Genomic DNA, 22,782 nt, shown 5'->3' on the forward strand with positions numbered 1-22,782 from the left:
CCACTGGCAGGACTGGCCCCTGTGCTTTCCTCCTGAGCAAGAACTCACATCCAGCCTTAGCCCCTCTGTAACTCCCAGCACTTTCCTACTACCTTAAGAATAAATGTTCAAGCTGTATGGCAAATGTTCAAAATGAGAATTTATTTCATCTATATGGTAAAATTCACATTTTACTTAAAAATTATTGGAACAATGAAATAAAACAATGCTTTAAGTTTATGACCCATGAGAAAAGGAGAAAAAGAAGCCTCAGCAAGACAGGTGAGCATGCTTGAAAACCAAAGGAAACTTTGCTCATTCCAGCAGCAGACAGCAGGACTGTATGACAGAAGGAGTTGGAGACCACAAACACAGTTCACCACATAGCAGAGCTTTCTGAAGAATTAGACCTACAGTAGGAGTTTCCAAAAAGCCAGACCTATCTGAGATGATCAAAATTGGTACCTAGCATTGTCTCTTGACCATATTCACAGGGCTGGGTAACCACATTCTCTAATCATCAACTTCTGGAGAAGTTTGGCAAAGCAGATGTCCCATGTGCTAAAGGCTAGCCACTGCCTAACACCAGGTAGATGTCCCAAAACATTTCCCAAATTCCAACTCACAGCTCATGAGCCTTGATCCCTATTGTCCTACAGCTGTAATTCCAGTTGAGACACTAATTACTCTCACCTTAGTGCAAATCTTTAGAACATGTCCCAATGTCCAGTGATATTAGATGGGATCCATAACTAAAGGAAGATCCCAAAGATAAGCTCTCCAAATTCCTTGTACAGTGAGCACTTAGGATAAATAGGGAGGAAGCAACACTACTGCAGTAGAAACCACACAGCTCCTCAAGGGAAGCTTTGACTGCCCAGAACCCAAGGCATGAGATGAGCAGGGCACACTTAGTGGGCACTCTGAAATCTAAACATGTTCCTGCCAAGGAGCCACGGTGCTCCTTCCTGTCACTATCTGGGAATTCCTTATAAATGAAGGCTTGGACCTACCTCAGCCTCCTCCAAAGAACCCTTTAACAAAGCCCCCAGGCTATGACTTGCTTACAAGTCCCAGGAACCTGTTCAAACAACATAGCACACAGAACCAGGTGGCTGTGGGGTCTTTGGCAAACCTGGAAACAGGACACACAGATGCCCACTGTACTTAGTTTCTGTCAACCTGACATAAGATATAAGAAGAAACCTGAGAAGACTTCAACTGAGAAAATGCCTCCATCAGATTTCTTGTTAAACAAGTCTGTAGGCATTCTCTTGGTTAACGACTGATGTGAAAGGCCCAGCCCACTGTAGGCAGTGCTACTCCTAGGCAGGCGGTACGGGGTTATAAGAAAGCATGCTGAGCAAGCAAGCAGCAGCAAGGCAGTAAGCAGTACTCTCCAGAGTCTGTTTCAACTCCTATCTCCAGGGTCTTCAATTCCTACCTTGGCCTATTTCAGTGATAGACTATAACCAGTAAGATGAAATAAATCCTTCTCCCTCATTTTGGTCACAGTGTTATATCAGAACAGTAGAAAAACTAATGCAGCCAGATTCTCTTTTCCCCTCCCCTGTCTCTGCAATACTCACTGATAATAAGTTTATCCCTAAGATACACAACAGCACCTGTCTCAGAATAGCACAATAGCACTTGTCACAAGTGATCACTGTAACATACTGGAGAGCAAATATGAAGGAAGGGACTTAACAAATGGAGGGAAAGAACTTGAAAGGAACAGTTGGTCACATGATGCTTTCCTTACCAAAAATGAGTACTTATTTCTCCTTTCTCTTCCTGTGCCCTACGACTGTAAGAGCACATTGGAAGCAGATGTTGAACACATTCTGGCCAGACTTTACCTACTAGGTAGATCAATATATGGGCATGGGATAGATATGAATACCAGCTATACGGTCCATACCAAGACCTTGCACTTCTCTAGCTCCTCCCTGCCAATGGTTCCAAAAAGGAACCCAGAATCTCTAGCACAAGAATGCATAGGCATTCAACTGTGTCCTAGCAGCCACCATTCAGTGATCCTACTCTGGACATTCAAACACATGAGTTTAATGTCTGTCCACTTTTACAGTAAGTCTACTTATGAGAGAATTCAGAGAAATGAAGTAACTAATACCTGAAGATTCTCAACCAAAGAGACTCAGACTCAAGGCATGTGGCTTTTCCACCTAACACAGTTTCCCTAGCCCAACTGCCAGGGTTTCATAGGGAGTTTCTGTGCTGGGAATGTAACCAGGGCTTGTATGCACTAGATAAGCACTCTACCAGGGAGGTATGCCTTTTTATTTTTCATTTTCCTTGACACTTCATCAAGTGATCCTGATAGGGAGAAGACAATTTCAAGTTATCAACTGGCAGAAATAAAACTCAGTAGAGCAGAAATGAAGGAAAAGACTTAGCAAATGGAGGGAAAGAACTTAAAATAAACAACTGGTCACAGGATTAGAGACATAGTATGAAGAAAATACCATTAGAAACATGTCCCACATCAATTTTCTTTTTCTTTGTTCACGTTGTTTCATTTCCTTGCTAAGTTACCCATGACTAGTGGCTTTGAACTACCAACATTCCTGCCTCCCAAATGCTGGGATTGCAGGTATGTACTTAGCGCACAAGTCCCTAGGTCAATTTTCTTAAGCCCACTCCAGCTTCATGCATTAATTATTAATTCCCCTAATTTAAGGGTTCCTAGAGTAAGGAGCCTGTAAGGCATTTTTAAGAGGGGAAAAAAATGTCCTTTGAGACAAAACTTTTATAATTAGCATAACAGCACGTGTACAGCACTTACTACACTTAAAGCTGACTGCTTAAACAAGCACTAAGAGGCCAAACAGATGCCTCCCTAAATCTGAACACTCAAACAGTGAAAAATAGCAAAAGTGGATCCAGCCGGTGCTGATAATCATCCCTGACAGTTGGTCTGATACACACCAACTGCCCTTACAAAACAAAATGAAAGTGCTGAGCAAACAGTTAAGTATCATACTCAAATCAATACAAAATGAGGGAAACATCCAAAACACTGCAAACAGAGGAAGGGGACAACCACCAGAACCAAAGAGGAAGAAAGATGAAGCCAAGAAAGAAAAAGGGAACCTGCTATGATTCATGACAATCGCCTGACCATGTGTGCTTATCCACAGGAAAGGAGCCTGCTTATCTCATTAACACCTTCATTTCTAGCTGAAGTTCAAGGACACCTCAGCACAATAGGGTGCTGCTCCACAGTAATAGCAAAGAACATATTATTAGCACAAGCATGGAAAAGCCTGGGTCAATCCCCAGTACCACAAACACAGAAAAGCACCAACACCCCCCAGAAATAACTTAAATAGAGGCTAAAGATATAATTCAGTGGTTAAGTGCACTGGCTGCACTTCCATTGGATCTGGTTCAATTCCCAGCACCAACATGGTGGCTGACAAACCCTCTATAACTCCAGCCCCAGGAGATCCAATCCCCTCTTCTGGTCTTCATGGACACCAGGCACACACATGGGGAAACATGCAGGTAAAACACCCACAGAGATGGAATAAACATTTTAAAATATCATGCAGTATAAAATAAGATGACTAACTGTAACAGTGGAACAGATCCTCCCACTTTAACGGGAAACAGTTCAGAGCCCCAAACCCACATTATAACTAACTGAATCACTAACACCCCCCGGTACAACACTGCTCTCTTTCTTCTGCTGAACTATGTACTCCTCAGAGGTTAAGCACAAATACAGCACACCCAAGTCTGCAGGAAAGTAACATGGATGCCTCATTCCAATGCAGACTTTTCAGACATATCTATGAGAACATAAGGGCATTCTCATAGCCACTTTAATCTTACAATAAATTCACAATATCTCCAGACATTCCCAAGAATGTTGGTTAGTTTGTCAACCTGACACAGGATAAGTCGCCTGGGAAGAAGGAATCTCAATAGAGAAAATGCTCCCATGAGATGTGCATGAAGGCAAGCCTATGGAGTACTTTCTTGATTCATGATGGATGTGGGAGGGTCCAGCACATAGACCACCTGAGTAGGTGGTCACGAGTTGTGTAGGATGACAAACTAAAAAGCCATGGGAAACAACTAAGCAGCATTCCTCCATTTCAAGTTCCTACCTCAGTTTCAGTGACTCCTTTGGTGGATTATAGTCTGTCAGGTAAAATAAAGCCTTTCTTCCCCATGTTATTTTTGGTCGATGTTTCATTACAGCAATAGAAAGAAAGCAGCATAGAACACCAAGTGACTAGACTAGCCTCCTGCATCATTTAGACAATCTAGATACACAAAATGAGCATAGGATAGAGAGATGGATTATGGGTCTGTCCCTTTATTTTTAGAAAGAAAGCCAAAGTCTGGGAAAGGTAAGGTAGCATCTGGGCAAGGTAGTGGTGTAGTGGACAATAATGCCCTATGGTGAAGCTAATAATGCCTCAAAAGTATCAAGGGCCTGCTGTAAAGATGGTTACAATACAGCTTGTTTCAGTGACAATAAAATACTGTGGCAGACTGAGCAGACCTTAAATCTTTAAAAAAAAAAAAAAAAAAAAAAAAAAGAGGCCAAGTTCTTCCTACAGTGATTAAAAGTGTGGCAGAGACAAAAAGTAGTTGACCCAAGGAAGTGGACAAAAGATGAAAGCTATTTCCCAGATCTGACAGGGAGTCCCAATAGGAAGTCCAATCCAGAAAGGCAATAATCAGCTCATCTATTTTACTTCACAAGGTTCATGCGCACCTTCCAAAGATAAAGTCACCTAGAAGAACCCACTGTTAAGTGCTTGACTACACAACCTAATCCTTCTGGACCAAGGACATGGTTCTCCTCATAGTACATCCAGGCCAGCATCACCTCCAGGGCCTGAAATGAGTTCCCTTTTATAAAGTAATACAGAGACAAGAACAAAGCTACCTATTTGGATCACATACTACTCAAATGAAGTTCCTTAAAATACAAACAGAACAGAAAGCAGCCAAAGGAGAGAAAGGTCATCTTTCCTAGACTCTAGGCTATTTGTTTAACAATCCAAATGACCAAAGCTCCCAGTGAGCTTTGGAGAATGGCAGCATGGGTAGAGGACAGAGGGAGATTGAAAAGTGTAAAAGGAGGAAAATATTCCTGGCCCAGTGTTTTATGAAAAAAAAAATACAAAAAAGGACCCCAGATGCTCAGCTATGTGCCACAAAGACTTTACTGAGGGTGGACAGCCTGCCTCCTCCTCCTCTTACTCCAGGGTTCAGGAAGGCCTCTCTGGTTCTCAGAGTACACCATCACACAGCCATGAGATCATAAAGGCAGGCACCTCAGAGATATAAAACCAGTGGCAACCACGGAAGTCATGTAAGGTGGCACCTAAGCCAAGGAGACCTCCCTCCGAAGTTCCTTTCATGACAGAGAAGAAGGGAAACCAGATTATATATCCACATGTGCTCAGATAAAGGATGACTTTATTCAGAATGCTGGGAAACCCAGGCCAAATGGCAGGGATCCAGACTGGCACCATCTCATTGTACTCCGTGTCATTTTTTTTGTTGTTGTTGTTGTTCACTGATTACCCTGGGGCCTTGTGGCCAGCAGGCAAAACCACTCATCTCAAATCCATTCCACAGTACCCACTTGCCCAGCAACCAGCAAGTGAAGCCTTGTGATGAGGTTCCAAGGTAACATCCTGGTTTGCTGAGTTTTGACAGGATCTCCAACACATCCTTCACCTTGGACACAAACAGATGGAGCCCGTCCTATACTATCAGGCCACTGGTCATCCTAGAGGGTTTAAAAGAGAAAAGAAGGTTCCAAGTTCAAACTCAACAAACCAGGCTTAATACTAACCCTAAACTTACACTCTTAAAAAAAAAAATTATTGTGATTGTGCATGTTTGAGGAGACATGCATGCTACAGCAGGCATACAGCAATTCTGGAGTTCTTTCCACCTTTACTCGGGTGCTAGGAACCAAACTCAGTTCACCATGCTTGCACAGTAAGTGCCTTTACCCACTGAACCATCTTCACTGGCCTTTAATTTACTTTCTCTACCAGGTGAGTCAAACCTTTAACACTGTAATATAACACAGTCATATGTAGGAAGCAGACAATCTAATCACAAAATACATAAATTCTGAAGTCTAAGATCTGTTCAACTATATTCATAACTTTCCTTGGCCACATGCAGACTGGACATGTTGGTTAGTAGTTTTACACTAGAGAAAAGACTCCACTGTTAACTGCTAAGAAAAATGTGGCTCTTATGACCTTTGACAGAAGATGCCTGCTCATGCTCCCTGCTCAAAGACTGTAGAGGCGACTGGTGTTCTCTCGGAGGACCGACAGAGTGTAGGAAAGTGACTCCTCTTTGACCCTGGCAATCTCTCGAACTGTGTGCAAGGCCAAGCCTGGATGGGCATACTGGCAAAGACTTCTTGGCACCTGGAAGACAGCAAGATTTCCATCATCGCTGTGCCTTCTGCATGTGTCTGTCACATAGAGCATCCCCATTCCATCCCCAGCAAGGACCTCTTTGGGGCTGCCCTGTAGAGACCCCTTTACCTGCAGGTGCAGGGAGAGTCCTAGTCATGGGGGGCTCTGGGTGAGCAGGGTCCCACGCTTCCATGGACTACCCTCTACAGGGTAGGGCTTTCCACTGCCTGGAAGAGAGTGGTTACCCTTCAGCTTCTCAGCCCCCAGGACTTTTGGTTCTACAGAGTAACAACAGGGAGACACCTATATCGCACAAGGTAGACCAGGAGGACACTGGGACCTGGGCCCAGCCAGCCTCCCACCCACTGGCCTCAGTGCCTCAGGTCGGTCTGAAGACAGTCCTACCTGGCGAGGGAGAAAGTAGGGTGCGTCTGTTTCCACAATGATCCTCTCCAACGGGATCTGTCTGAGGGCATCCCGAGCCTCCCAGGCGGAGGAGTAGGTCAGCACTGCTGTGAAGCCCACCGACATGTTAGGGAAGTACTTCAACAAGGGCTCAATGACTGAGTAGCTGCCAGTGAAGCAGTGCCTGTGGGAGAGTACAGTTCAGGGTTTACTCCCAGGCCTCAGAAGCAGCCCCTAGCTGCCTCTAGGCCTGCAGCCCCAATTAGTGGATTCTAGAAAAGAAAAATTTGCACCCAAGGGGACTCCAAAGCAAGCTGAGAAAGGAGCCAGACCAAACACAACAAGACTAAGCTGGCATGAGGATCATACACTGACCAGTCCCACCTTAATTCCACAATCTGGGCAGCCATCTGACACAACTACAGCAATAGCACAGGCTAGAGAAGTATGGGAAAGGAGCCATAAAGACCAGCCCTCCCCAGGTTACAACTACAGTACGGAAAAATCATGCCTCTGTTGTCAGATGCACTAAAAAAAAAAAAAAAAAAAAAAAAAAAAAAAAGGCCAAATGAATAATGGTGAGTCAGTGACAGGTGAATTTGTTTGTTAGAGATAGGGTCTCTCTATAATAACCCTGGGTGTCCTGGAACTTACTATGTGGAGAGGAAAGGCCTTAAAACTCACAGAAATCCACCTGCTCCTGCTTTTCAAAAGCTAGAATTAAGAATTTTCTTCTTAAATTCGACAGTACTTCATGTTCTTAGGCAAAAATTACTGTCAACCCATCTGTAACTCAGGGCTTCCTGCAGTCACAACTCCCCATCAAGAGTTAGTTAGTCTTGTCTCTTAGCTTTGAGCCAGCAGTCTCTTTAAAGAGAGCCATTGTTAAAGCCCTCAAAACCCAATCAACCACTTCTCCACTGCACCTCAGACATTGCTTCAGTACCCAGTGGGTGGTAGCACAGAGGAGGAAAGCCCACTCCCTTCTGCCACCCGACAAGACCTAGATTTGGTTCCAGCCTCCCTGAATTCTGTTCATCACTTCTACCCAGCTAAAGTGCTCACTCAGGTGTAAACCCCTCTTCATTTCTAGCCAGGCTAAAGGGCCCCTACCTAGGCTCCCTCTGTATTTATGTCCACCTTTGTCCCATACTCTGGACACTCTACCCCCAGTAGCCCTTAAATCTGTGACAGTTCCCCAATGGTGTCCCCGAGAGGGGAACTTGCCTAACACAAGCAGTGTAGAAATGCAAGGAAGTTTCCTAGACTAAGACTATGATTGCAACTGAGGTAAAACAATCTGAAAGCTAACTGGGATAAATAGCGTTTTCAGTCAGGTATGGTGGTGCATACCTGTAATCCCAGCAAAGAGGAGACAGGAGGATCAGAAATTCAAAGTAATCCTCAGCTATATATCTAAAGTCTGGCCTGGGTTAACATGAGACCCTATCACAAAACACAAAGAGCGCTTTCAAATTCAAGGGAAAGAAGTATAAGAGGTATCTTTTCAGAAACCTTGGAAAGTTCTCTGCATGCTGAGCTACTGGACCCTACCACAGCCTCTCTCACAACTGAGACCAGAAAGCCCCTTCTAGCTCATTTGTAATTAAAGGGTATTAATTTAAACTTAAAAAATTACTACTGTATTAACAAAGTCATTCTTTTAAAAAGATACTTTACACATAATAGGAAGCCAGATGTGCTGGCATACCCTGTAATCTCAGCATTCTGGAGGTTGAAACAACAGATGATATCTATGAGTTCCAGGTTAACCAAGGCTTTCAAGACCCTTATCTCAAAACTGACAAATTTTTCTTTAATGTATTACAGGGAATAAGAGGTAGAAATGATGTAAATAAAGTACTCATATGTAAAAGAAAAAAATTTCAAGTTACTTTTAAAATGTAATAAGGGTTCAGATTGCAAAAGGCCTCAAAAAAAAAAACACCCAAATAGCATGACTGCTTTCCTTGAGTTTCATCTGTAGCTAGTGCAGGAGTGCCATTTGCCCACTGAAACCAAAGCTCCTAACCTATGGATCTTGTAGTCAGAGGGCACAAATTTTTTCATGATGTCCAACAAATCTTCATCAGCTTCACGGCAGTGAATGACCAGGGGCTTCTTCAGAGACACAGCCAGCTGCAGCTGCCTCTCAAACACCTGAGAGAAAACAAAGTGACAGCAGCTGATTAGTGACCCTTCTGTCTATTATGTCGGGGTACTCCTGCTGTCTCTAATTCTTTGCTTCTAAACTATACAATAGAGCTGAAAACATAACTACTTTCTAATAATCCTTCCTACATTGCTGATTCCTCTAAGCCCTTGTGCTGCTCAACAATCTGCAATCCTCACTGGTTCCCTGGGGAGACACTATGACCAACCCAGAAAGCAGCAGCCCAGAACTTTCACACCCCGCCCCAGCACCCTGAAGTTTGGTTCTCTGAGCAGCTGGCAAGGAACGTTGTACAATGGTACAAGGGTAGAGATCTAGAATGTATAACACCAATTTGCTGTCCTTCAGCTCATTACCTCTCATATACTTTCAAGAGGTAACCAACAGAACTCTAGACCTTTCCCTATGCAAGAGTTGTATACTCACACAACCCTCTAACAAAATGCCTAGGTCTTAGGGTTCACAGTTCCTGAATGTTCCTTTCTAAGTAAGTACCTGTGGATCTACTTCATTCTGTAGAACTGGTAAAATCCAGTTAGTAATGTAAGTAAACAAGTAGAGTTAAGTCTCTCCTATACCATGGCCAGGTTTAGAATAAACAGAATCAGAATTTTTTCAACAAGTTGTCTCACATGACAGTTCCGTACACAGGTTTTACAGCTGTAGAACACAGCTAATGCTTGTATCTTCAGCATCAGTAACACACTTTTGGTAATGTCCACTTAGGAATGACATTTACAAGTTTAAAGCCATGTGCCAAATCCTCTCAAAGTGAGGGGTGGGAGGAGCCATTATTAATTCTAATGTAATATTTTAAACTTTTTTGTAGTGACTTATTTTTATTGTATGTGCACTGGTGTTTTGCCTGTGTTATGTCTGTATAAGGTGTTAGATACCCTAAAACTAGAGCTAGACAGCTGTAAACTGCCATGTGGGTTCTGTTAACCACTGAACCATCACCCAGCCCACTTTTAACTTTTGAAAAAATTATTACATCTTTATTATTTATTTTGGGACAATAAAGGTAGGTGAGAAGACAACTCTTAAAAATTCTCTCCTTCCACCTAGTGGGTCCAGAAGACAAAACTGAGACATGTGCTTGCTTTTACCTGCTGAGCCATCTCACTGACACCCGTGTGTGTTAAGCACAAAACAATGACCAGAAACAAAGCAAATGAATTTTACATGGATGCTAGAATCCAAACTCAGGTCCTTATGCTTGCACAGCAAACCTCACTTACTGATCCAGCTCCCTGACCCTTCTATTTTGTTTTCCTAAGCAGAACATCCGCTTAAAGTCCTATATTCTAGCCACTGCGTGAAGAAGGTGGGATTACCTACACACATTTTCTTGAATCTTTGACAGGTAATTTTAAAACAAACCCTTGCAACTTTCCAAGAAACCTAACATTAAATATACAGTAGCCTGACACACACATCCAAATTATAACAAAAACAGTGAAACTCCCTAGCACGCAGGGTTAAACAGTAAAGGGTGTACACCTGTGTTATTTATCCTAGCATTCTCCCCTGCTACCAATGCTCGGTCCTTAGCCGACATGTATGTCATTTCAGTGACTGAAGACTTAACCCAATTCTCCTAAAGGAACAAGGTCTTTCTTTCACCCTATTACCTCAATAATTAATTCCAGGCAAATACAAATACCCAGAGTTCAAGGAAGTGAGTAGGAACAGACTCCTTTCTTCTGGGTATTTCAAAGTATTCTGATTCTTTTAGTGGTTAATCTGTGCAATGTACTCAGGGAATATGTAGTAATTAATCCTTGGAAGTTAAATAGTTAAATCCATGACCACACAGATAAAAACAAGATTCAATGAGAAATACTCTACATTTTTCCCCTCTATTTTCTCAATCTTTCAGGAAGTATTTGGTTAAACTGAGCCTCACAAGTATCTAATTTAAGATTTATGTCAAAAAATACAGTAGTCACTTCCTCTCTTCCGTTTAGAGCTCTCCATGTTGACAGAAACATGTAAGGTATGTAATTTACCCTTCTCCGGCCAGCAATCTATTCCTTGACTCATTTTTTATCTTGAGTTTCATTCACCAAACCAAGTGACAGCTGGAAGACCACTGACCAAGTTCAGCTTGAGCAAAGTGACTCTGGGACCCTAGATATAATCTGAGCCCCTCATAATCTAACAAAGGACTTAGGTACCATGATCATTTGTATATGCTTGGGCCAAGGAATGGCACTATTAGAGGAGGGATAGCCTTGTTGGAAGTAGGTGTGTCAGTGTGGGTGTGGGCTTTAATGCACTAGCCGCCTGGAGGTCAGTCTTCCACTAGTAGCCTCCTGATAAAGATATAGAACTCTCAGCTCTGCCTACACCATGCCTGCCTGGATGCTGCCATGTTCCTATCATGCCTTGACGATAATGGACTGAACCTCTGAACCTATAAGCCAGCCCCAATTATATGTTGTGCTTATAAAAGTTCCCTTGGTCATGCCTTGGTCTGTTCACAGCAGTAAAACTCTAACTAAAATAGGTATCACATACTTTTAGCAGAATTCCTGGCAACAAGCAGGCATCCAGTAAACACCAGCTATACAACTGTAACACTTTGGTGAGACAATCCCTGAACTGTTCCTCTTCCCTTGGCACACCTAACCTGTGCCACTGGGACTATCCTGGTTAATGTTCTATCAATGAGACACAAACTAGGGTCATTTGGAAAAAGTGAACCTTAATTGAGAAAATGCCCCCACTGTATTGTCTTATGGGGAAATTTCCTTGATATATGGCTCATGGGGAGGCCCAGACCACTGTGGATAGCACCACCCTTAGACTAGTAGTCCTAGGGTCTGTAAGAAAGCAGGATGAGCAAGCAAGCCATGGGAGTAAGCCAGTTAGTAACATTCCTCCAAGGCCTCTGGCTCCAGTTTCTGCCTCCAGGTTCCTACTCTAGACTTCTTGTGCTTATTGTGTTTATAACTACAATAGAAGTCCTCTAGAAGACAGGGCCCAAGTGGAAAAGCAGAGCATGTGTCTCACTATCCTGAGCCTCTATTTTCCCCCATGTGTCAGATGTAGTTACATGTGTCACATGGCTAACACATTATTACCTCAAGCCAGATATGAAGAGCCAGATGAAAACCAACAAGCCAAATCTACACAGTCAGAACCCCAACACTCCAGCCCCAAGACCTGTAGCCTGTGGGATGCATAATCTAGGTTTTCAAAGGCCTCCTAGCTGCTGTAGGAGCTCAGCATACATGCTCTACCACAAATAAACACCACCTGGGGACCCAAGGAAGGGATGAACAGGAGGGCTACTGCCTCCTATTGTCCATCAAAGAAGTCCATGAAAGGCTTTAAGGATTCGATGCCAAGTCTAAAATTACTCAGAAAAAAAAAACTTATGATGGTTAATAGTCATTATCTCAAATTGAAAGAAAATTCCATTCTTTGTACATTTTTGTACTTTAAAAAAAAAAAACAGAACCAACCAATATACTTGGAGAAGTAGACCCAAGAAGGTCATTGTCAGCTAGATTAATGGTTCAAGTCCAGTCTGATCACCTGAGACCTAATCTCAAACAAGAAAATGAATAAATAAAAAAGTTTGCTGCTTTCAAATAGAAAGCAAATGTCTTGTCCCTGACATTAGCCACAAAAAGCTTCAAAAGTGCAGGGCAGTAGTGGTACACTCCTTAATTCCAGCGCCTGACAGGCAGAGGTAGGAAAATCTGAGTTCTAAGGCCAGCCTGGTCTACGTAGTGAGTTCTAGGACAGCCAAGGCTAGTCAAAGAACCCTGTTTCAAAAAAACAAACAAAAAGTAGTTTTAAAACAGGCAGCTGGAGAGAATGCTCAACAGTTAGGCATTTTTCCTGTTCTTCCTGAGAACCTAAATTGATTTCCCAGAAACCATGAAGAAGCTCACAAACACCTAAAATTCCACCAGGGGCTTTAACACCCTCTTCAGGCCTTCACTAGCACCTGCACTCATGTACATATATCCACATATAAACACTATTAAAATTAAAATGGATCTTTAAAAATAGTTGTTTCAATAAAGACCAGGAAAATGGGTCGGTGGATAAAGGTATTTGCCACCAAGTCTGACAACTGAGTTCAATTCCATGACCTACACAGTGGAAAGAGAAAACCAACTCCTCTGATCTCCACTCACCAAGGCATAAGTGTATGCACAAGAACACACATACATGACTAGAAAAATGTAATTTTTTTAAGTCTCAAAAATGCTCTGGGTGGCAGTGGCATACACCTTTAATCCCAGCACTTGGGATGCAAAGACAGGTGAATCTGAGTTCAATGCCAATTTGGTCTACAAAGCTAGTTCCAGAACAGTCAGAACCCTGTCTCAAAAAAACAAAAACAAGCAAACAAAAAGTCTCAAAATGCCTCTTCTCCATCTTACTTTTGTAAAAGTGCTAATGAAGTCAAATGTGGTGAGACCGGCTTTTAAATCTATCACTAGGGAAGTGGAGGCCAAAGGCTCTCTGAATTCCAGGATAGCATGGTCTACATATCAAGTGAGATAAGTTTACAAAGGGAAACAAAAACAAATGAAAAGCTATGGGATGTGTCTCAGTGGCAGAGCACATTCCTAGCATTTGCAAAGATCTGGATTTAATCTTCAACAATACAAGTTTCTCTCAACCAAACTAAACTAACAACAACAAAACCAACCACTAAAAGATAGTAGAGTTTATAAACTGGGCATGGTGGCAAGGGTTTATAATCCTAGCACTGGGAAGGCTGAAGCAAAAGGACCTCAATTTCAAGACCAGTTTGATATAGTGGAAAAACCACACATTTAAAAAAAAAAAAAAAAAAAGAGGGCTGGAGAGAAGGCTCAGCAGTTAAAAGCACTGACTTGCTCTTCTAGAGATCCTGAGTTCAAGTTCCAGCAACCACATGGTGGCTCACAACCATCTGTAATGCGATCCTATGCCCTCTTCTGGTGTATTTAAAGACAGACAGACATACTCATATACATAAAACAAATAAATCTTTAAAAAGTAAAAAGAAAAGAATAAGAAGAAAAATCAAGGGCATATCTTTAATTCCATCACCTAGGAGAAACAGGTAGATCTCTAAATTTAAGGCCAGCCTGGTCTACAGAGCAAGGACAGCCAGGGCTGTACATAGAGACCTTGTTTCAGAAACAAAAAGAATGGCATTCAGGGAATTTCAAAATACTAACAGTTCTTACTGTAAAGTTCAACCACTAAAGCAAATGTCTGGAGGAAAGCAGACTAGAGTCAGTCAGTACCTTGTGCTGCTCGGGAACTGGTGTGGTGCACTTATGAGAGTAGTCCAGGCCCATCTCCCCAAAAGCCACAGCCTTGGGGTGGCGTAAGGCATGCAAAAGCTTTCTTTCTTGACTCTCATTATAGTACCGTGCAAAATGAGGGTGACAGCCAAAGGCCCCCCAAACCAGATCTTCTTTAAGGAGTTCTTCCCACAGGCCATCAGTCAGTGTCCTTGGATCACAGAAGTCAGAGATGCAGCCTTGAAACTCCTTAGGGAAGGAGCTGCTATAAATCTTTCTGAACTTTGTAAAAGTTCCCTTGAAAGATAGCTTGGAGTAGAGCATGTCCAGATGACAGTGGGTATCGATGAAGCCCTCTTCCAGGCTCAGATCCCTGTGGCTCCTTGGCAAAGAGCTGGATGTGTGTTCTCTGGTGTGGTGAAGTGGTATCTCCTCTTGGAATGTTCTCTTCCCCTTCACCTCCTTCTCCACTGTGCTTCTGGAGAATTGAAGTGAGTGAGAATTCTGGGACCTACCTTTCTGGACAATGTCCAAGCCTTTGGAGATGCTCTGGGTACTCACTGTGGACTTGGAAGAGTGAACACTCAGAAGATCCTGACTGCTCTTCTCAGCCTGTGCTGAGTCATGGCTGCTGGATCCCATCAATGGATAACCAGGTGTCTTATGGCTGCTAGTCCAGTAGCTGGCATAGTCACACCATGGACTACTATACAAATGAGGAGGGTACATAACATAGTCAGTGGGGAAGGAAGATGATTCCGAAACTGCTGAGTATTTCACTGTGATGGGTTCCTCTTGGGAGAACCTCACAGTGGCCAGCTCATCCACATCTGACCAGTCGCTCCCTGAAGAGGGATGCTCCATCACCACCTCTCGGTCTGTGTGCTGTAGAGAAGAAAAGCAACAAGTCAGCCCTCCTATAGGTAACCCCTCCCTCATCCAATAATGTGGCTCCAGAATGGTCTCTCCCCTCCAGAATGCACAGTCCTTAATCCCAATGAGGTTAGAGAGGGTCTAAATTTAACCTAACTATGCAATTCAAAGGCCTTTGCAATGCAATCAGACTCCGATGAAAGCCATCAGTGTAGAAGAATTTCTCAGACTCCCTTGAAGCTAGATATTACCAGGTTTCCAGATGCTTCTATAAATAAGTGTGAGAAGACTCAACATGTACAATGTTTTAACCAAATTCTCAAGAGAAAGGAAGTGTATTATTTCCTTTCTCTCATCTGTTTTCTATTGGCCAATGTCTAAGTAACAAACTCAATGCTAACAGCATCCCCATCTCAGGCTCTAAGATAGAACTGTATTTAGCAGGGCAGAACATCAAGACAGAATATACCAAGATCCCTGAAGTTGGGATGAAAGCCTTAAGATTCTTAAGACAAAATTCTATTTTGTTTAAGCCACTATCACTTTGGCCTTTTTTCAATACAGGCAAAAACCTATACCCTCTACATTTAATAGAATTTTTAAGGTATTTTGTAAAAAAGCTTATCTGGAGTTTATTAATTACTGAAAGGAATGGCAGAAGAGAAACACTTATTCCCTGGAGTCCATGTTAAATAAAGTACTGTTTTTAATTTATTATCCTCCAAGAGAGTTAAAGTTCTTACTTAGAATTCCTAGAACCCTAAATTTGATTCTCCTAATGGTGGGAAACAGAGGTCAAGAGAGGAGATTACACTAAGAATAGTATCATCTGTATTACTTAGAATCAAACTACAAAGACTAAATGACAAATATATGTAATTAAGAGAATTCAAAACCCCAAAAATAGAACCAAAAAATCTGGTGTGTGCTCATTTACCTTCTGAATATCTTCAGGAGAGTCAGAGTTATCAAAAAATTCTAGAGCTGGAGATGGTTTGTCAATGACTGTTCTTCGGTCTCCAAGCAGTTCCTCACTAGCTTTCTTCACAGAATCTATAATCACTCTTCTGTCACAGAAACTGTTCCTGTCTGGTGAAGAAGACTCTTCCTTTTCTGCCCTAACCTTTGTATGTAACTCCTCTTTCTGAGGAACAGTAACTGTAACCTTTCCAGCTGGTCCTTCTTCAACGCTCTTGACCAGTTCTTCCTGGCTCCTGCTTGGTCCTTCCACACTCCTGGCCAAGGGTCCTTCCCTACTCCTGGCTGGTTCTTCCACCTTCTTGATTGGTCCTTCCAGGTCAAGATGCTCTCCCAAGCTTGCCTTCCCCTGAGTAGTGGCAGCCTCTCCCTTCCTCTTGGGCATTGACTTCCCAAGGATGCCCTGGATGGCCTTCAGGTAGATCACTCTTGAGCCCTGGTCTTGAAGCCTGTCCTTCTTCCTTTTCTGGAACTTGTTGGGTTCCTCCATAGCGTCACTCTGACCCTCAGCTTCTGCTGAAAATTCAGAGTTCGTAGAGCGACAGGAACTATCTTTAGAACCAACCTAGAATTTAAAAGAAACTTTTAAAGGTTTGTTCCAAGAACAATTTCCTATTTGCAGCATTAGTCAATAACAAGTCATTAGTGGTTCCATCAGCTCAAAGGAAATAAATTAAAGTGAGTGTGACAAGGTTAAGACAATCCCAGGCAGGAGTTTCTCTCCACTCTATTGTGGAGAGCTCATATAGTAAGGCTTCTTCAGTCATTTACTTAAAATTCACTTCTAAGATGCATCATGGGCAGGAGCATGGAGATGTAATAGTATAGTTGCAGTGGGAACTGATTACATGCTTCACACTAGAGAAAAAAAACAGCTCAGTGTTTTCTCACTGGAAGAAACCTAGTCCCACTACAAAAATCAGGAAACCTAAGACCCTGACAAGGGGTAGGAATGGCCCAAGGAACCCAAGTCCCCAACTCCTGAGTTCTTCTACCCCTGTGGCCTAATTTTCCTTCAAGTAGTCTCTTTCTGTAACCTTGCTGTTAGTAGGGTATTCTCCCAAAGATGACCTCAGCATGCACCAAGTCATTCTTATACCCACCTCCAGAAACACAGATAACACCTCAGCCCTATTCTATCTTCTGTATAAGAGTCCACAGGAGATAAGCTAGACTATGATTAGTTTGTGTTAACACTCAGGACCACCCTTAGCCAAGCATGGTAGAGCCCTCCAAAGGCAATGGAACATGAAACCTCCCCAGCTGTAAAACACAACATATGCGAACCCAGGGCATTCTACACTCACTGCAGCTTGAGTATATTAAGTTCCTCTCAAAGTAAATATACTCTTCTCTCAGGCCAGATATTGTAACACACCTATAACACAACACTAAGCTAAGGTAGGAGGATCACTGTAATTGAGTCAAGTCAGCCTGGACTACATAAAAATAAAAGAAGCAGAACCCACTAGTGGGGTGGTTTGCCAACATGAAGTCACTTCCCACCAAGCCTAATGATCTTAGTTCAATTCCCAGTACCTACATGATGGAAGGAGAAAACCTAATTCCTGTAAGTTGTCCTCTGACTTCCACACATGTGCTATATACATGCACACACAAAGTAACTGCAATTTATATAAGTATGCATACATACATACATACATACATACATACATGCATGCATGCATACATCAGCAAGCTCAGAAAAAGGGAGTACACATTGCTGGATACAATACATACTACAGTTGTATGACATGGAGAAATGAAGCTACAAGTCTCCCTGCTGGCCAGCTTTCATAATGCCAGATGGGACTACTCATGCTGTTGGGAAAAAACTGTCATCAACGGTCTTAGCATGCTGCACACTCTTTGATCTGTCCAGCAAGGTATACCCACTAGCGTAATAGAGTTAATACAATTAAAAGGTTAGCTGCTTGCTGATTGGAGTTAAGGCCAGTTCAACCTAAGGTAATTCACATCCAGTACTACAAAACTGGTCAAAAGCCAGTGGCTATGGAAGTCATAAGCCCTAATGTGGAAGCTGCTACTGTTGTGTTGCTAAATGATTTTTTTAAATAAAAACAAGTTTACTAGCCAGCAAGATAGTTTAACAGGTAAAAACACTTGCTGCCAAACCTGACAAAGAGTTCGATCCCTACAATCCACATGGCAAAAGACCTGACTCCTAAAAGGTGTCTTCTGACTCCAACCCAAATATTGTGGGATGGTCACACACAAATAAAAATGGGGTTTGCTGAATATACTGCAAAGGGCAGCAAGCCAAGCAGTAACAAGAGTAGTTTTCTATAGTTCTGAGATTCTAAGGGTATTAGCTTCACTTGTGTGAAGTCCCATTTTCTATTCCTAAGAAGGTAATGAGAAAAACCTAAAAAATACTTAAACCTTGGGAAGAAAGATGCTTTTAATGTTAAAAGGAGGGTGGAGACAAGTGGATTCCTAGTTTATTGACTAGCTAGCCTAGTATGGAGCCAGCAAGTTGGGGTTTGTACTGCCAAGGTGACAATATGAATTTGATTGCCCAGGACCTACATAGTAGGAAAAGAACCAACTTGCACCTCTGATCACCACATGAATGTCCCCCATAAAGACAAATAAAACATCTTTAATGACTTATTCAATGTGTATGAGTGATTTGCTGACATGTATGAATGTCTATGCACATTTCCGTGGAGGCCAGAAGGAATCAGACTCTGTAATACCTATCTGGAGTTACAGACAGATACTAGTTGCCATGTGGGTGCTTGGAACTGAACTTGTGTCCTCTGAAAAAGGCAGTCAGTGTTCTTAACCATTCAGCCATCTCTTCAAGCCCAATAAAATATTATCTTGTTATTTTTAAAAAGGAACACTGGAAGAAGAGAAGGAAGAGGAGGAAAGAGGAAGAAGCAGCAGCACCAGCATGGTAGGGACAGCACTCAGTATAGACAGGAGGATCAGGATTTCAAGGTCAAACTAGGCTGTAAGATCCTCTCAAAACAAGAGTCAACTTCAGACTTAAGAAATAGCAAATGGACAAAATGAGGTTAGACTTCAGGACTGTCTATTAACCAGCAGCAGGGGATATAACTCAGTGAAAAAGCAGTTGCCTAGTTTATTGAAGTCCTGAGCCAATCCCAGCCCAAAGTAAATAAAATAAAATGTTCAAACATCTTCCTTTTGAACATTCTGTGTCCTGACACTGAGAGCTCTGAGCTGAAAACTTGGAGCACACAAAGCCATGTGTGCACCAGTTGGAAGTCAAAGAAGGCAGAGCTGGGGAGGACAATGAGTAAGCAACCTGAGAAGGCCCTGGGAAAAAGTTTTCATCAATGCTCCTCAGCTGTGCCGGCGCACAGTACCTGAGACTCAAGACAAACAAGGTCACAAGGAAGAAGGCCTACACTTCCTGAGATCATGGGCCATCTCCCAGTCCTCTCATCACAGTGTCCAGCTCTGTGACCCAAAAGAATGTTGGGCATACAATTACACTCAAGTACTGATTGTAACTATCAAAGGAGACCACAGCAGCCTCCATGAACGACAGAACCAGACTAGGATTAGACTCAAACAGATTAAAGGCCATACCCTCAATTAACTGGCAATCAACAGCATAGAATGAGACTGAAAATTCCTGTCCCTGACACTGGGGTTCTGTGTCAAAATCCCAATCATCTAACCTTGATACTGTCCAAAACCCACGTGGATGAACTAGTAACAAAATTAAGTTGTATTCACAAAGGCTCGTATTCACCTGACTTATATCTGAGCTACAGTCAGTACTGCTCTGCCAAACACCACTTTTCAATTTGCCATTACCTGTGAACTCTGAGGAAAAAAGGGATTTTTCTCTTTCCCTCAGAGCTCAAGCTATAAAGTCCATTATTAAGAAACATGGGCTGAAGAGGAAACTCGGCTGTAGAGCATGTGATTAGGAAACAAACACTTGGGGTTGGAGAGAGCAGTTCTAAACACTAGTATGGCTCTTTCAGAGGATCCAAGTTCGATCCCCAGCATACCACACGGCAGCTCACAACTGTCTGTAACTGCAGTTCTAGGCAACCTGACACCCTCACACATTCAGGCAAAAGACCAATGCACATGAAATAAAAATTAATAAACTTTAAAAAAAAGAAAAACACTTAGAAAAAGATCAGTCCGAGTTAAACAGCCAAAACTCAGCTTCGTTTATGACTCCACCAAGAAAGTCACACGTAGTGACACATTCCTGTACCTCCAACATTCAGGTAGAGATGGGAGGACTGAGAGTTCAAGGTCATCCTTGGCTACATATGGAGTTCAACATTAACAAAATGAGTCCTTCTTTAAAAAAAAAAAAAAAGAAAAGAAAAGAAACCATCAGGAAAGGTTTTAAACTCTCTTTCCTTAATGACCACCTTTGCTGCTTCCACTAGGGGCAGCCCATCTTCCCCCAAAATAAGACTTTCTCTAAACTCTTGTATATACACAGTGCCTGACCACTTTTTAAGACTACCAGAGCTCCAAAATCTACATTGAAAAACTAGTAAGAGTAGGGAACTTTGTTTTACAGTTACTGAAGAAACTCACGCTCCTAGAACTCTGCCTGGCACAAAGCAGGCCCTCAGAAACCACTCAAAACCTGAAATGGGTCTGCTGTTAGAAGCACTCACTCCTCAATCTGTTCCAAGAATTTACAAACCCCACTGGGTGCTTCCACTGGGGAACTAGACTTGAGTTGATCTCCAAAGCTAACTACTAATAAACTTTTTAAAAAAAAAAAAAAAACCCCACCCAAGCCAGATATAATGACATATGCCTTTAAACCAGAAAGATGTCTGTGGGTTTCAGGACAGCTTGGTGTACAGAGACCCTGTCTCAAAAATCTGAATCCCTGTTAACCAAACCACCCAAAGAGAACGTCAACATGCTGGAATCCACAACTTTGGTAAAAAGCCACACTGAGAGTCCAATTCCTTAGTTGCGCTTATTCAGAGTAGTTCTAAGTACAAAGACAATTTAATTTTACTTTTAAAAACGTTAATGTGTGTGGGTAAATGCACATGTAGATAACCCATGGAGGCCAGAGGAATGGGATTTCTGGGAGTTGAAATTACAGATGATTGTGAACCATACAACCTGGGCTCTCAGATCTTGGGTCCTCCTTCAAGAGCTGTATGTGCCTTCTCTCCAGCACCAAGGGCAAATTCTTTAAACTGACCAAAATCTACATCCTCTTTCCTGGGCATTATTCCACCTTCCATTGTGGTGATCCTCCAGTTCCACTGTTCCTTTACAATCTCCCTAAGGTTACAGAGATCCTTCCAAGCTGTCTTTAATCACTCTCCGGGATGGCAGGCCACAATCACAGCCAAGCTTTCCTAGTAGTTCCAAATGCCACCAAGTTTGAAAACTTCCTCTACAATGAGCTATGCCCCTGAACAGCCTCCCACACCCCCAGGCCCTACGCAAGATCTCATTTTTAATTCTCTTCCCACCAAATCTCTTCTCTCCACCCCTCAAGCCACGTGCAAGGGACTTCATCGTTTGACAGACGCCGCTGTCACGTACCTTCACGTTACAAACTTCCTTCCGAAGAGAAGCCATTTCTTCTAGGGAGGAGTGGGCAGGGTGCAGAGAGGACCCTTTGGACGTAAGTAATCTGCGAGGGCTCGCAATCAGGAAGCCAGGGGAGGCGGCCCCACCCGCACCTGAGCCCGAAGAGAGAGAGGATGAGGAAGAGGAAGAGGAGGTGCGGCGGCGGGCTGAGCTCCGAGGAGCGCGGGCCACATCGTCCCCGCGCCGGACTTTCAGACGCTGGGGGCTGCTGGCCCCTCGAGGACGCGACGCACACCTGCGACCTGGCCGGCTGGAGGGGGCCACATTGCCGGGCTCCCGGGGGCGGCTGCGCTTGCTGGGACACCCTTCCGACGTGCTGCCCCAGTGATACTTGACCTTGCGCCGCTCCGACGCCATGGGCACCTGCCAGGGACAGAGGGACCAGGATTGTAGCAGCAGCCTCCGCGGCTGTTCACCTCACGCCACCAGGAAGCCGCTAGGGCAACGGCGGGGATCAGCCCCACTGACCTTTCCAGTTCCTGTCGTCTGCCCATCCCAGTGCTACGGGCTTCAGGGACGCCACAGCGCTCCGAGAAGCGCCCTCGGGCCGAGCGCGGAGCCCGAACGACGCGCAGCCGAAGTCCGCGAGCGCAGCTGTCAACACCGCACCTCTCCCGAGACGCCGAGGCGCTTCCGGCGCAGCGGTCCGCCTTCCGAAGCCCCTCGCGGGGGGCCGAGCGCGTGCGAAGCCGCCTTTTGGGCTGCACGCGCCCGCAGGCCCCGGACGCCAAGGGCGGGCCGCGGGCGGGGTGGCCGCTCGGCTCCCGCCGCCCCGTCCCGCCCTGGGCCTGGGGGAGCCACTAGCCTCCGGAGTCGCGCGCCGGAAGTCACCTCAGCTCCAGCTGACCCGGCCCAGCGCCGTACCGCACCCTCACCCAAGGCCTTGGCCCCTCCGCCTACTCCGCAGCCTCAGCGTCAGCTCCGCGGAACCTGCCCTGCGGCCGGCGGCCGGCGTGCGGCAGGGGCGGAGCCAGCGCCACGGACAGCGCCTATTGCTCCAACGGGAATGGGGCGTGACTCCGGGCAAGATGGAGCGAGACTATTGGTCCGACGTTCTGGGGCGTGCCTCTGCGCCTCACGAAGC

At 43.9% G+C, this 22,782-nt stretch overlaps 1 protein-coding gene across 2 annotated transcripts; it reads right to left on the bottom strand.

Annotated features, from left to right (window-relative positions):
* Positions 1 to 5,288: 5,288 nt before the first annotated feature.
* Positions 5,289 to 22,607, bottom strand: TATDN2 (TatD DNase domain containing 2). 2 transcript variants are annotated; one of them, XM_080913867.1, is made up of 8 exons: positions 22,167 to 22,607; positions 21,651 to 22,061; positions 16,063 to 16,668; positions 14,253 to 15,137; positions 8,848 to 8,975; positions 6,816 to 6,999; positions 6,246 to 6,419; positions 5,289 to 5,758 (listed from the first exon to the last, which is right to left on the bottom strand). In XM_080913867.1, the coding sequence occupies exons 2-7, from the start codon at positions 22,053 to 22,055 to the stop codon at positions 6,279 to 6,281; spliced, it is 2,349 nt and encodes a 782-aa protein (XP_080769993.1). In that variant the 5' UTR covers positions 22,056 to 22,061; positions 22,167 to 22,607; the 3' UTR covers positions 5,289 to 5,758; positions 6,246 to 6,278. The 2 variants fall into 2 exon arrangements, 1 of the variants encoding a protein (XP_080769993.1); XR_013974960.1 differs by lacking the exon at positions 5,289 to 5,758 and adding an exon at positions 6,540 to 6,637 and having other exon boundaries at positions 6,293 to 6,419.
* Positions 22,608 to 22,782: the final 175 nt, after the last annotated feature.

Source organism: Micromys minutus (genome assembly GCF_963924665.1).
Source record: "Micromys minutus genome assembly, chromosome: 3".
NCBI classification, from domain to species: Eukaryota; Metazoa; Chordata; class Mammalia; order Rodentia; family Muridae; genus Micromys; species Micromys minutus.

Bases quoted from the DNA above. Each gene is read 5' to 3' on its own strand.
- TATDN2 (XM_080913867.1), bottom strand. From the start codon at position 22,055: ATGGCGTCGGAGCGGCGCAAGGTCAAGTATCACTGGGGCAGCACGTCG. The intron at 7,000-8,847 runs GTTAGGAGCTTT...ACTCTCCCACAG, and splicing joins TCTGACTACAAGATCCATAG to GCACTGCTTCACTGGCAGCT. The intron at 6,420-6,815 runs GTAGGACTGTCT...GCTGTCTTCCAG, and splicing joins CCTACTTTCTCCCTCGCCAG to GTGCCAAGAAGTCTTTGCCA.